The sequence below is a fragment of the Sus scrofa genome, chromosome 10, assembly GCF_000003025.6.
Source record: "Sus scrofa isolate TJ Tabasco breed Duroc chromosome 10, Sscrofa11.1, whole genome shotgun sequence".
Lineage (NCBI taxonomy): Eukaryota > Metazoa > Chordata > Mammalia > Artiodactyla > Suidae > Sus > Sus scrofa.
This window is the reverse complement of record NC_010452.4, coordinates 55,837,948-55,854,316: the sequence shown is the minus strand read 5'-3', so window position 1 is coordinate 55,854,316 and position 16,369 is coordinate 55,837,948. Positions and strand designations below refer to the sequence as shown.

Genomic DNA, 16,369 nt, shown 5'->3' with positions numbered 1-16,369 from the left:
CATTTATGTATGTGAACTGATAAGAGATTAGAAAAAGAGTAATTTTCAATGTTTTACCTTGTTTCAACTGAGCTTCCATTTTAGGCAATTGAGGTCTGTGATAAAGATAATACTAAATTTAAATATACCAAACATGCACAAAAATGCTTACACTAAATCATTTAGAAAAATATCATTCAATGCAGCTTTTTTAAAATGTGACTAATTTGTGAGACTATGTGTCAAAAAAGCTTAAGAAGTTAGCATATTTGGTATTGGAAGAGACACTGTAGAAGTGGAACTGCTACCAAAATTATATTTCTAACTGAGAGTAAAGAGAAGTTGTATACTTACAGTAAACAAAAATTATTTAAACATACATTAAATAATTATTTAATCTTTTTAATGTTCTTTTTGAAGCATTTATACTTCAAATGCTATCAGCATACCAATATAGTAGTACTAACACACAGTATACTAATATAGTAGTACTTTTAATTTACAAATTTTTAAAGTATATTGAGAATGCATGTTCAAAATACATTTAAATGAGGTGTGTCATCAAAAATATCAAGAAACTCGGAGTTTTCACTGTGGCACAATGGGTTAATAATCTGGCTTGTCTCTGTGATGGCAAGGGTTTGATCCCTGCCTGGTGCAGCAGGTTAAAGATCCAGAGTTGCTGCAGCTGTGGCACAGCTGTGGCTTGGATTTGATCCCTGGTCCAGGGAATTTCCATATGTAGAGATGAGACCAAAAAAGAAAAAAAAAAAAATCAAGCAGCTAGTGATCTCAAGACTGTGATTTTATTAATAACTTACCTCCTGAGAAGATAACAGATTCCTTACTAGAGAATAAATGTTAATTCCAGATTTTATTCCAGGCCTGAATTTTACCTAACTCAGATTCATCTGTACAGAGATTAGCAGGCTTTACCTATCTACAGCAAACATTTCTAGGTGTTCACCAAACGAATTTTCTTTTCTTCTTAGGCACATTACTAGTCTACTTTCTAAGTCCCTCCTGCAGTTAAATGTGGTAAATGAAATATAAGCAATTAATATACAACAAAGGAGTCAAGAATATACAATGAGGATAAGAAGCTTCTTCAATAAATGGTATTGAGAAAACTGGACAGCCACACACAAAAGAGAAAAACCAAACTACTTTCTCATATCATATAAGAAATGAACTTGGCAGTTCCCTCTGTGGTGAGCCGGTTAAGAATCCAATGCAGTGGCTTGGGTCGCTGCACAGGCACAGGTTCAATCCCCAGCCTGGAGCAGTGGGTTAAAGGATACCATATTGCCACAGCTGTGGTGCAGGTGAGAGGTGCAGCTGGATTCAATCCCTGGCTCAAGAACTTCCATATGCCATGGGTATGGCCATAAAACAAACAAAGATACAAACAAACAAATCAACATGGACTAAAGCTTTAAATGTAAGACCTGAAACCATGAATTTCCTAGAAAAAAACAGGTGGTACACTCTTTGACATTGGTCTTAGCCATTTTCTTTTTTATATATGTCTCCTCAGGCAAAAGAAACAAAAGTAAAAATAAAAAAATGGTCTGTATGTCTCTTTTTTGTACTAATACCACACTACAGAACAGAGAACCCAGAAATAAACCCAGACATCACTGGTCAATTAATCTTTGACAAGGGAGGTAAGAATACCAAATAAGAAAATGACAGTCTCTTCAGCAAATGGTACTGGGAAAACTGGACAGGTGCAGGTAAATCAATGAAACTAGAACACATCCTCACACCATGCATAAAAATAAACTCAAAATGGCTTAAAGACTTAAATGTAAGACAAGACACCATAAAACACCAATGAGAGAACATAGGCAAAACATTCTCTGGCATCAACTGTACAAATGTTTTCTTAGGTCAGTCTCCCAAGGCAACAGAAATAAAAACAAAAATAAACCAATACGACCTAATCAAATTTACAAGCTTTTGCACAGCAAAGGAAACCATTAAAAAAAAAAAAAAAAAAAAAAAAAAAAAAAAAAAAAAAAAAAAAAACAAAAAAAAAAAAAAAAAAAAAAAAAACAACCAAACAACCCATCCAATAGAAAAATGGGCAGAAGACTTAAATAGACATCTCTCCAAAGAAGATATACAGATTGCCAACAGTCACAGGAAAAAATGCTTAAAGTCACTAATTATTGGAGAAATGTAAATCAAAACTACAATGAGGTACTACCTCACACTGGTTAGAATGGCCATCATTAATAAGCCAACAAATAAATGCTGGAGAGGGTGTGGAGAAAAAGGTACCCTCCTTCACTGTTGGTGGGAATGTAAATTGGTACAACCACTATGGAAAACAGTATGAAGGTACCTCAGAAAACTAAATATAGACCTACCATATAATCCAGCAATCCACTCCTGGGCATTTATGCAGACAAAACTTTCCTTGAAAAAGATACATGCAACCCTATGTTCAATGCAACACTCTTCACAATAGCCAAGGCATGGAAACAAACTACATGTCCATTGGCAGATGAATGAATTAAGATGACATGGTATGTGTACACAATGGAATACTACTCAGCCATAAAAAAGAACAAAATAATTCCATTTGCAGCAACATGGATGGAACTAGAGACTCTCATACTAAGTGAAGTCAGAAAGAGAAGACACATCATATGATATCACTTTTATCTGGGATCTAATATATGTCACAAATGAACCTATCTACAGAAAAGAAACAAACTCATGGACATGGAGAACAGACCTGTGGCTTCTGCGGGGGAGGGGGAAGGAGTGGGATGGACTGGGAGTTTGAGGTTAGTACCTGCAAACTATTGCCTTTGGAATGGATATGCAATGAGATCTTACTGTATAGCACAGGGAATGATATCTAGTCATTTGTGATGGAACATGATGGAGGATAATGTGAGAAAAAGAAAATGTATATATATTTACATGTATGATTGGGTCACTTTTCTGTACCACAGAAATTGACAGAACACTATAAATCAACTATGATAAAAAAATCTTAGTAAATACATAAATAGGACTACATCAAACTAAAAAGCTTTTGCACAACAAAGGAAACAAACAACAAAATGGAAGAAGAAACCACAAATGATGTATTTGATAAGAGGTTAATATCTAAAATATAAAAGGAACTCATACAACTCAACATCAAAAAAACCAAACAATGCAATTTAAAAAATTGGCAGAAGACATGAACAGACATTTTTCCAAAAGAGACTTACAGATGGCCAACAGGTACATGAAAAGGTGCTCAACATCACTCCTTATCGGAGACATGCAAATCAAAACCTATAATCTTACAGCTGTCAGAAAGGCTATTACCCAAAAAATAACAAATAAAAAGTATTGGCAAGGTGTAGAGAAAAGAGAACACTTGTGCATTGTTGCTGAAAGTATAAATTGGTGAAGCCAGTATGAAAAAAAGTATGAAGTTTCCTCAAAAAAGTAAAAAAGGAACCATCATATAGTTCATCAATTCCACTCCTTGACATACATGTGAAAAAAATGAAAACATTTATTCAGAAAGATACATATACCCCAATGTTCCCATGAGTGTTATTTATAATAGTCAAGATATGGAAGCAACTTAAGTGTCCATCAACAGATGGATGGGTAAAGAAGATATGGTATACTACCTAGCCATTAAAAAAAAGAATGAAATGTTGTCATTTGAAATAACATGCATGGACGTAGAGGGAATTAGGCTAAGTGAAATAGTCAAATACTGTATGATATCACTTATACGTGGTATCTAAACAATAAAACAAGTGAATATAAAAAAAAACAGACAGACATAGAGAACAAACTAGTGATTATCGGTGGGGGGAAGGAAAGAGGAGGGGCCAAATAAAGATGGGCAATTAAGAGGTACAAGCTACTATATATACAACAAATAAGCTACAAAGATATATTGTAAAGCACACGGAATGTAGTCAATATTTTATAATGATTATATATGTGAGTATAACCTTTAAAAACTGTCAATCACTATGTGGTACCACTATGTACCACTATGTGGTATATCTGAAACACATAATATTGTATATCAACTATATCTCAATTTTAAAAATGTTTTTTAAAAATCAGAATTAAGGAGTTCCCGTCATGGCTCAGCAGAAAGATATCTGATTAGTATCCATGAGGATGTGGGTTCAGTCCTTGGCGTTGAACAGTGGGTTAAGCATCTGGTGTTGCCATGAGCTGCAGTGTAAGTCGCAGATGCAGCCTGGATCTGGCTTTGCTGTGGTTGTGGCATAGGCCAGCAGCTATAACTCTGATTTGACCCCTAGCCTGGGAACTTTAATATGCCACAGGTATGGCCCTAAGAAGACAAAAAAAATAAAAAAAATAAAAAAACTACCATATAATTCAGCAATTCCACTTCTGGGTATTTTTCCAAAGAAAACAAAAACATTAATTCAGAAAGAAATGTGCACCCCTATGTTTACTGGAACATCATTCACAAATGCCATGAAATGAAAGCAACTGGAGTCCATCAACAGATGAATGGACTAAAAAGGTGTGGTGTATATTATACACCACTCACAATGGAATATTACTCAGCCATAAAAAACAATGAAATCTTGCCATCTGTGGCAACATGAATGGACCACTTAGGCTAAGTGAAATAAGTCAGGCTGAAAAAAACAAATACCCCTATGATTTTACTTATATGTGGAATTTAAAAAGCAAAATAGAAACCAAAAAGAAGACTAAAAGACAACTTTCAGAATGGGAGAAAATAGTTTCAAATGATGCAACTGACAAGGCTTAATCTCTAGAATATATAAACAACTTATACAACCCAACAGCAAAAAAGCCAATCAATCAATGGAAAAATGGGCAAAAGACCTGAATAGACATTTCTCCAAAGAAGATACACAGATGGCCAACAAACACATGAAAAAATGCTCAACATCGCTGATTATAAGAGAAATGCAAATCAAAACTACCATGAGATACCACCTCACACCAGTCAGAATGGCCATCATTAATAAATCCACAAATAACAAGTGCTGGAGGGGCTGTGGAGAAAAGGGAACCCTCCTGCACTGCTGGTGGGAATGTCAACTGGTACAGCCACTATGGAGTACAGTTTGGAGATACCTTAGAAATCTATACATAGAATTTCCATAGGACCCTGCAATCCCACTCTTGGGCATCTATACGGACAAAACTCTACTTAAAAGAGACACATGCACCAGCATGTTCATTGCAGCACTATTCACAATAGCCAGGACATGGAAACAACCCAAATGTCCATCAACAGAGGATTGGATTCGGAAGATGTGGTATAGATACACAATGGAATACTACTCAGCCATAAAAAAGAATGACATAATGCCATTTGCAGCAACATGGATGGAACTAGAGAATCTCATCCTGAGTGAAATGAGCCAGAAAGACAAAGACAAATACCATATGATATCACTTATAACTGGAATCTAATATCCAGCACAAATGAACATCTCCTCAGAAAAGAAAATCATGGACTTGGAGAAAAGACTTGTGGCTACCTGATGGGAGGGGGAGGGAGTGGGAGGGATCGGGAGCTTGGGCTTATCAGACACAACTTAGAATAGATTTACAAGGAGATCCTCTGAGTAGCATTGAGAACTTAGTCTAGATACTCATGTTGCAATAGAACAAAGGATGGGGAAAAAAATGTAATTGTAATGTATACATGTAAGGATGACTTGATCCCCTTGCTGTACAGTGGGAAAATAAAATAAAAAATAAATAAATAAATTTTAAAAAAGCAAAATAAATGAACAAACACAAAAAATTCATGGATACAGAAAACAGAGTTCTCAACATGCAGAAAAACATTATTTTTTCTTTTTTTAACTTTGTATTTATATGAAATGCTGATCACTAAACTTATCGTGATGATCATTTCTTGACGTATAAGTCAAATCATTATGCTGTACACCTTAGACACATACAGTGTTATATGTCAATTATATCTCAACAATACTGGAAGAAAAAAGTGAAAATTATCTAGACTTTATGAGAGGGACATTCATTTCCTGATTTTAAAGTGTTGGTATGAAGGGCAAGGGGCTGCTGGAATGCTCTCTGGGGATGTAGGCTGATGGGAGCCATCCTGCTTCTCTCCTTCTGCCTTGCTAATGCTAGCAGGTACCACCTCTTCTCTTCTCCTTTCCCAGAGTAGCGAACCTAATGCTCCAGCAGGTGAGGGCCATCTTCTCCACTCTCCTTCAGCCTTGCTAAAGCCATCAAGTGCCATCTTTTTTCATTTCTTTTCTTTTTATCTTTCATTCCTTTTTAAATTTTCTCTTTTCTTATTTTGGTCAGTGACTTTTTTTTTTTGGTCTTTTTAGGGCCACACCCACCTGCAACATATGGAGGTTCCCAGGCTAGCGGTCAAATGGGAGCTGTAGCCACTGGCCTACACCGTAGCCACAGCAATGCAGGATCCGAGCCTCATCTGTGACCTACACCACAGCTCATGGCAACGCCGGATCCTTAACCCACTGAGCGAGACCAGGGATGGAACCTCTGTCCTCATGGATACTAGTCATATTTGTTTCCACTGAGCCACGATGGGAACTCCGATTTATGATATCTTTACACTCCCAATCTGCCTTGCTTCAGCCAGTGGACAAGATCTTTCCACTCTCCTGCCATGAGTCAGAGTGCTAGGATCTCCCAGAAGGGAGCTTTTAGAACACATCAAAGGTCCCAGTTTTTATATCTAGTGACTCATTCTTTGATGCTATATAACCAGGGGATGACCTTGATCGCTTACATCTGGAGACCAGGAAGCTTATGTTCTTGGGTTCCACTGCACTATAATAATCAGAGATAAAGTTCTTGGCTGACTTCCACTCCCCAAACACTGCACAACTAGCAGACTGAAACATACTCCCAGTCTTTCTGAGAAAGAGGCCTGTTTCTTTAGCTAGGAGCTTAGAGCTAAGAGGCAGGTTTCTAGTTTGGCACACTTATAGGAACCTAAGGAGTTAAGCTCAGGGAATGGAGGTCAATGGACACAACCTCTTAACTCTCCATCTGCTTCATTCTAACTTGCTGATATCTTCAATGGTAGCTTATGCCCTTCTCTAGTGCCCTGATTTTAACAGCTGATGTCAGGGGACACCTCTACATTGCTTCATTCTGGGTGGCCATTGGGGCTTATACTCATGGGTTCCACAGAACTACAACCAGCAAAGAAAGAGTTTTTAAGGAGTTATCATCCCCAGGGCACAGCAAAAGGCCACAGACCCAGGAGACGGATATTTCTGTGAAAGAGGCCTATTAGCTTATCACAGCTGCAACCTAAGGGGCACAGGTTTTAATAAAACACACATCTAAGGGCTGAATATAAATGTTCCTGAGACCTCAGCAGGCATTATCTTCACATTCTCCCTCTATCCACTCCAGAGTGGCAGCCTCTCTAAAAGGGAAGCTCTTATATGTGCCTGGTATGCCAACTTTTATGTCTTCTTTCCCGTTTTGTTTTTTTTTTTTTTAAGTCATCATCAAGGAGATACCTCCTGATCACTTGGTTCTGATAGCTGGGACTACTTACCCACAAGACTGAATCAGAAAGACAGTTCTTAGCAGACTACCACTCCCAGGGCACTGCACAGCCAGCAGACTGAAACATACCCACAGTCTTTCTATGAAAGAGATGTACTTGCTAGAACAAAAAGCTTTGGCCTTAAGTAGAGGTTTGAACTTTGATACACATCTTGAAGTTACAGAGCTGCTATCAGGGTATGGAAGCTAGGGGATGCCAACTTTACCCTCTTTCTCTCTGCTTCACTACAGCTCACCGGTATCTCCCACTAAGAAGCCTGTATACACATCTGGAGTCCCAATTTTTGTGACTGCTACCCGGGGGACATTTCCAGTTTGTCTAGTTCTGAGGGACATCAGGCTTACACTTGCAGTTCCATAGGACTGTACATATATATTTGCATTCTTCAAACACTCTCTTAGGGGAGGATCTCACTTAAAATTTGCCTGAATCTAGGAACTGAATGAGATTCTCCCTCTAAAACACTGATTAGTCTAGGAACAGTCTCAACTGCTGAGAGATAGTAAAACTAATACTGTATGTTGTACAACCACAAAGGACTGCAAGACCACACCACAGCCACAGCAACGTGGGATCCGAGCCATATCTGTGACCTACACCACAGCTCATGGCAACACTGGATACATAACCCACTGGATCAGAGATTGAACCCATATCCTCATGGATAGTAGTCAGGTTCGTAACCTGCTGAGCCACAAAGGGAGCTCCCCCTTTTATTTAAAATGGCTGAACCATAGCATATGGAAGTTCCCAGGCCCAGTAATTAAACCACACACATGTGGTCAATCAATTTACAATGAAGGAGCAAGAATATACAATGAAGATAGTGTCTTTAATAAATGGTGTTAGGAAACCGGAAAACCACATGCAAAGAATGAAACTTGACCACTTTCTTACACTATACACAAAGAGTAACTCAAAATGAATTAAAAACTTGAGTGTAAGACAGAAAACTATAAAACTTCTAAAAGAAACACAGACAATACGCTACTTAACATAGGTCTTATTTAATTTGGGGATTTGACACCAAAAGCGAGGCATCAGATCCAGGAAGTCTGGAAAAATAAAAATAAAATGAACTTAAAGAATCTGACACAAAGATATGTTATAATCAAAATGTTAAAACTTAAAGACAAGGACAAAACAAACAAATAAGGACAGGAAGAAAAAAACTTGTTATGTATAAGAGAATCTCCAAAAAAGACTCAGCATATTTTTCAACAGAACTGTCACAGGCCAGAATGGAGAAGTATAATATATTCAAAGTGCTAAAAGAAAAAAATTTCCTTCTAATATCCTTCCTACCTGGCAAAATTTTCATTCATAATTGAAATAAAGATAGAGAGATTTCCAGACAAGCAAAAGCTCAAGGAGCCCATAACCACTAAACAAGACTTATTAACTTTTTTAAGCTAAAAAGAAAGTAACAAGAAACAAGAAAACAAGTTAAAGCATAAATCTCACTGGCAAAGGGAAATATATAGTCAAGGTAGTGGATGCACCTTTTATAAAGCTAGTATAAACATAAAAACTCAAAAGTTGTAAATATAACTGCAGCCACAATAATTAAGGGATACACAAGATAAAAAGACCTAAAATGTGACATCAGAAACTTGAAACATAGTGAGGGGAGAGTAAAAAATGTAGAGCTTTAGAACACATTTAGGAGTTCCCGTCGTGGTGCAGTGGTTAATGAATCCGACTAGGAACCATGAGGTTGCGGGTTCGGTCCCTGCCCTTGCTTAGTGGGTTAACGATCCGGCGTTGTGAGCTGGGGTGTAGGTTGCAAACGCGGCTCAGATCCCACGTTGCTATGGCTCTGGCGTAGGCCAGTGGCTACAGCTCCGATTCAACCCCTAGCCTGGGAACCTCCATATGCCACGGGAGCGGCCCAAGAAATAGCAACAACAACAACAAAAAAGACAAAAAGACAAAAAAAAAAAAAAAAAAAAAAAAAAAGAACACATTTAAATCGAAGTTGCTATCAACTTAAAATAGACTGTTATAAACTTGTTACATGAGAGCCTCAAGTTACCCACCATGCAAAAACCTATAGAAGATACACAAAAATGATTGAAACATGAATCTAAGCATACCACTAATGAAAGTCATCAAACCACAAAGGAAGAGCAAGAGAAGAAACATGGAAAAGTACTATAAAATATCCAAAAAACAATTACAAAACAATTAGCAAAATGGCAATAAATGTACACCTATAATCACTTTCAATGTAAACAAACTGAAATACGTCAACCAAAAAACATAGAATGACTGAATATATTTTTTTAAAAACACACACACACATTAATATGCTGCTTACAACAGACTCACTTCAAACCTAAAGACACAAGCGAGGCATCAAAAACAAAAATAAACAAGTGGAACTATACCTAACTAAAAAGCTTCTGCACAGCAAAGGCAACTAACAACACAATGAAATGGTAACCTACTAAATGTGAGAAAGTACTGGAAAATCATGTATCTAATAAGAGATTAATACCCAAAATACATAAAGAACTCATATAACTCAGTTGCAAAAAAACCAGAATCGATCTAAGTGAAAAATGAGTAGAAGATACGAAGAGACATTTTTCTAAGGAAGACATATATATGTGGCCAATAGATACATGAAAAGATGTTCAACATCACTAATCACCAGGGAAATGCAAATAAAAGCCACAATGAGATATTACTTCACATCTGTCAGAATTGCTATTAGCAAAAAGACAAGAAATAAAAAGTGTTGGCAAGAATGTAGATAAAAGGGAAACCCGTGTGCACTGTTGGTGGGAATGTAAACTGGTGTGTCTACTATGGAAAAGAGTATGGAGGTTTGTCAAAAAATTAAAAACTAGAACTACCACATGATCCAGCCATCCCACTTCTGCATATTTTTCCAAAGTAAATAACAATACTAACTTAGGAAGACATTTGCACTCCGTGTTCACTACAGCATTGCTTACATTAGCCAAGATGTGGAAACAGCCTATGCATCCATTGAAGGGTGAATGGATAAAGAAAGTATTACACACACACACACACACAACAGAATATTATTCAGTCATAATAAATTATGAAATCTTGCCATTTTTGACAATATGGATGGACTTCAGAGTGTTATGCTAAGTGAAAAAAGTCAGATGGAGGAAGAAATACCATATGATCTCACTATATGTGGACTCTAAAACAAAACAAAACAAAAACTAAGTTAATAGATACAGAGAAGAGATTGGCGTGTGCCAGAGCCAGGGGTTGATCGGTGGGCAAAATGGGTGAAGTGAGTCAAAGGGACAAATATCCACTCATAAAACAAACAAGTCTAGAAGAAATAATGTACAGCATAGTGACTACAGTAAATAATATTGAACAGCATATTTGAAAGTTGCTAAGAGAGTAAATCTTAAAAGTTCTTATTATGAGAAAAAAGGTTTATAATTATGTATAGTGATGGATGTTTAGACTTATTGTGGTGATCCAGTTACAATATATACAAATATTGAATCATCATGTTGTATATCTGAAAATAATATATGTCACTTACACTTCAATAAAATTTATCAAGAGAAAACATTATTTTATATCTGACAAGTCTGTATTGGATCAACTGTCCTGAACAAAAATGCAAATATCTGGAATACAAAAAGCCCACAAAAGTCAATATATACTTAATTTATAGATTCAAATTCAAGATAATAATGAATTGGTATATCCAAATGGCAAAGGCAAAATTCCAAGCAGAAATAAAAAGCACAGAGATTTTTAAAAGTAATATACAAATGAAGTAAATAATAATGTGAAAGGATAAAGTTCTTACAATACATAAGTTTCATTTTGGTACATGAAGTTTCTTACAGTATATGAATTTTCATTTCAATAGTACATGTTTCTATTTTGGTTATTTCTTACCTGCGGATGTTTTATTTTATCATTTGCTTTTTGTCCACTTGAATCTGCCACTAGTGCTTTTTCTATTTCTTTCTCCAGTGGTATATATTTTGAATCTTCAGCTTCTGTTTTGCCAGTACCAATTTCTGTTGTCTTCCTCTTCCCCTCACTTTTAAGTAATACTCTTTCTTGATTTAGGAAATAGCCAAATTGTTGCTTAGCTCTTTCAGCTTCCTGTTTTTTAAAAAAATAATTGTTAAGCATTATTTCTGTGACATCTTCTTGCCAACATAACAACTTTGGAGAATCTTCATATATTCATGCCCACACTACTTCTCCATTTTATTTTTAAAGCATTGGAGGAAGCTAAGTTAAACCACTGGTATTATCCATAGTTTAACACACCTATAATTAAAAACTAAGAAGAAAATTCTTCCACTTAAAAGAGCTATTCGTATACCCAAGAGGTTCTTCTGGTTATTATTATTATTATTATTTTTCTTTTTAGGGCCGCACCTGTGGCATATGGAGGCTAGGGGTCGAATCTGAGCTACATCTGCTAGCCTATACCACAGCAACAGCAATGCCAGATCCAAGCCGCATCTGCGACCTACACCATAGCTCATGACAAAGCCGGATCCCTGACCCACTGAGCAAGACCAGGGATGGAACCCGCAACCTCTTGGTTCCTAGTTGGATTCGTTTCCGCTGTGCCACACTGGGAACTCCTGGTCATTATTTTTTAAGGCTCTAATCATACAGGCACAATAAAAGTAAATTGCATAAGTTACAGAAGGTGTCAGAATGTATCCAAAATAATTAGGATCTATAATATCAAATAATAAAAGAAAATTTGAAAAATAATTTATTTCTTCCAGAGTTAAAAATTTTAAATGTTACTATTAATAATATTTATTCAAAATTAACAAGTTATTTCTATGAAAGAATACACAGATCAATAAAAAAGTTCACAATCCACCATAAACAGAAAATTTACTGTTAACATGCTGATGCATATTCTTTTTAATTACTTCTAAATACAGCTAGTGCATATGTGTATATGTATTTCTATATTTTTATGAAGATTGGATCATATTACACATACTCATATAATATGCTCTTTTAATTATATAATGTCATAGACATGTTTCCATGATGATAAATATACATTCAAACCAGAATAGCTAACAGAAATCCATTTGAATAATAAACTTTAAGTAATTTAGCAAATTTCTTAACAATAGACATTTTGGTAATTGTTCAAATTTTGCTATTAACATTTTTTTTACTCTGCATACTTGTAAAAAATTTCTACACACTTTTTTCTTCTTTACTATAAATTTTTAGACATGGAATGTATCATTGAAATAACTACATCTTTCCAACACTTTTTCTATATGTTTTCTTCCAGAAAAGTATCAATCCAAACTGACAAGAGAAGTATGTGAAAGACGCTCAGTTCAGCATAAATCCATAGATATCAGATATTTTTATTCCTTAAATTTTTAATAAAATGGTAGGTAAAAATAACTATCTGCTATTTTAAATTCCATTTATTTGGGAACTAGTAAGGTTGAATATATTTGCATTCATTTACTGGCCATGTGTATTTCTCAATTGTGACTTGCCTATTTGTGTCCTTTGTCTATTTAGGAGGAAGACTAGCCATATTTCCTATAGATTTGTAAAAGATCTTTATAAGAAACATTTTGTAAAGATTTTCCATTTATCTTTATATCTCATGAATTTTTGAACTATAAAAAACTTTTATATATAGCCAAATATATCAACATATTCCTTTGTGGTATAATGCTTAGAAAGCTTTGCTTTAGCCAAGACCATGTAATTGTTACCCATTGTTTCCTCCAACAAATTCATAGTTCACTTATTACTTTTGGATCTTAAATCAATCTGTGGCTTATTTTGGTATATTACATGAACTAGAAACCCAATGTTTTTTTCACAGTAATTTACCTTCATGACTATTTTATCCTTCTATTAAAAACTGAATAACTAAAACTTTAACAAATATTAAATTATTATATTAATTTGAATCTGTTTCAGAACTTTTAATTCAGACCAAATCCAGAACCATATCACTTTACTGTATTTTTATATTTGTACTGATTTTTTTTTCTTTTTGCCATTTCTTGGGCCGCTCCCATGGCATTTGGAGGTTCCCAGATTAGGGGTCGAATCTGAGCTGTAGCTACCAGCCTACGCCAGAGCCACTGCAACGTGGGATCTGAGCCATGTCTGCAACCTACACCACAGCTCACGGCAATGCCGGATCCTTAACCCATTGAGCAAGGCCAGGGATCGAACCTGCAACCTCGTGGTTCCTAGTCAGATTCATTAACCATTGTGCCACGACAGGAACTCCCTTGTATTGATTTTTAAATAAGCAAATCCTCATTAATTGTTTTGTAATCAGTTTCTTATCTCAATATATCCTATAATGTTTATGCTAAGCTCAAAAGTTTAATTCCATTTATATTTAGAAATAAATTGCCTGAAGTCTGTATATTCAGGCAATTTTTCTTTCTAGTTTATTGTTATGGAAAGAATATTAAATTTTATGAATATATTTCTATTATACAAAATGAAAATAAACTTGGTGAAATACTATCATATACAGACCTATTATTAGTTTACAAAGTTAAAATTATTCACTTAAAAAGTTGTTAAGAGATCTTTTCTTCACTTGTTAACAATTTTAAAGGAACAAATCTTTTACCTGTAAAGCTTGTTTCAGTTGTTCCCGAAGGACTTGGTTCTCAACTTCCAGAGCATGTGTTACTTTCTAGGATGTAATACAAGGAAGAAAAGTATTCAGTATCTTTATTTTTATTAAGTTATTCTAATAATTATTACCTTTCTAAAATCCATATATAGCCAAGATGATGATTCAATCATACAGATTTACTGAACACTTCTCAGGCACAATGAGGGATACTACTATCTATAGCTCTAGCTTCCTACTGATTTTCCACAGGAAGATAACCTTGAATCTAGGAAATTATAACTACAGTAAATTGAACATTTCATTTCTCCTTTTCTCAAGGCCTGAAATATTTAAATACAAATATCCAAATTTTAAGAAAAGAGACAACTCTACTCTTAACATAAAATATAGTTCTAATTTTGTGATAATGAGCAAATTCCATTATGCATAAAAAGTCCCAAGAATTCTCCATGAAATGGAAGACAGTCTGAGGAACACTATCTAAATCTCTTGGTTTTGATTCTGGTATAGTAGAAAAACCTGGAAAAATCCTGCCACATATAACAACCACAAACTCTAAACAAAATAAAAATATCAACACTAGAGAGCAACCAAGAGTAGGTAGATTCTTGAGAGAAAGGTGACACTTGGAAGAAGGGAAGAGTACTACATAAGATTCTTGTTTCCTGGCTTCCAGTGTGAAGCCATGCCTATCTAAGCCAGGCAGGACACCTAATAGCTAATTTTAAAAAACTGAGTTTTTAGATCTTACAAAGCAGGGTACAGAGCCACTGGAAAGGTTAGGGGGAAGTCACACAAAGAAGTGTGCCAGAGAGAAGGAGACGCAAAGTATTTATATAAACTCTGTACAAATTTTTTCCTGACCCCTTAACCACATACACATAGGGAAGACTTTAAACAATCTAGCAAAACCTAGAACTGAAATGCAGTATGAGCCACTGCATAAAGACAGAATTTTCATATTGCACCCAATCACATTAGTAATAAATTGAAGCAAAACAAAAATAGTACCAATCATTAGAAGAATATAGCAGAATACAGAGCTTCAACATGACATTGACAATATCTAAGATACAATTAGGAAGTATTTGAACTTGAAGAGACAGAAAATGAGAATTACGAGAAAAGACAATCTACAAGAAAGGCGGATCAAGATGGGGCATAGGAAGAGCATGAAAATATCTCCTCCCATGGGGTCAACAAATATACATATACATACAGATCAATTCCCTCTGAAAAGAACCTTAGATCTAGTCAAACACATGCTCCAGAACAAAGAATAAAAAGGTCTATATCAATACAGGTAGGAGAGGCAAGGAAATACTTTTTCCAAAAACCCCATCCTCAGCATGATGGCACACAGTAGAGAGGTGCTTTTCCCAGAGAACGGGATTAGTGCCACAAGAGGCATCCTGTCTCCTAGGATCTACACCAGAAACAGCTACCCCTGAAATTCCTGGCTTTAAAACCAAGAGGGCTGACATCCAAGGGTCCCAAAGTGCTAGAGAAAACTGAGACACCCCCTCTTAAAGGGCTCACATGTGGTCTCACTGATCTGGAGATCTAGAGAAATAATAGCAGTTTGAGGCGTTCCCGTCGTGGCTCAACGGTTAACAAACCCAACTAGCATCCATGAGGACATGGGTTTGATCCCTGACCTCACTTAAAACACTTGACAGGCTAGGCCCAACCTTAACAACAGAAGCAGTTCAATAATTAATCAAGGCCATCCACACATACACAGAGACATGATGAGCAAGTATTCTAAGCTTTGCTTTGCCCATGTAGTAAACAGGTCACAACTGGGCCAGACAAGGGCCTCAAGCTCCACCCAACCCACACAGAGACCTAGCCACAACCAGGATGGCCAAGTGACTCAAACCTTGCCTTCCCTGAACACTAGCCTTTGTCTTACACAGCTGGAGGATGCACAGAGCCCACATGAGGGATGCCCATCAAGTGCCTGACTCTTGTGATCAGGGAAGATTGAGCTTCTAAGCTACACAGAACAGATCCTATAAGAAAACCACTCCTTCGAGACTGCAAGAGGTAGTCATTTCACCTAATACATATAGACAGACACAGGCAAATGAAAAGTTAGAAGAATATATGTTCAATCCAAGGCAAATCCCAGAAAAAGACGATAATAAGACAGAGATAAGCAACCTAAAATAGTTCAC

At 36.0% G+C, this 16,369-nt stretch overlaps 1 protein-coding gene across 1 annotated transcript in view; it reads right to left on the bottom strand.

Moving 5' to 3' along the window:
- Nucleotides 1-16,369, bottom strand: part of CCDC7 (coiled-coil domain containing 7) — a 341,366-nt gene that overhangs the window by 198,141 nt on the left and 126,856 nt on the right. Inside the window, 2 exon segments of the mRNA XM_021064965.1 lie at nt 11,465-11,677; nt 14,181-14,246. Coding sequence (XP_020920624.1) covers nt 11,465-11,677; nt 14,181-14,246 — 279 coding nt within the window.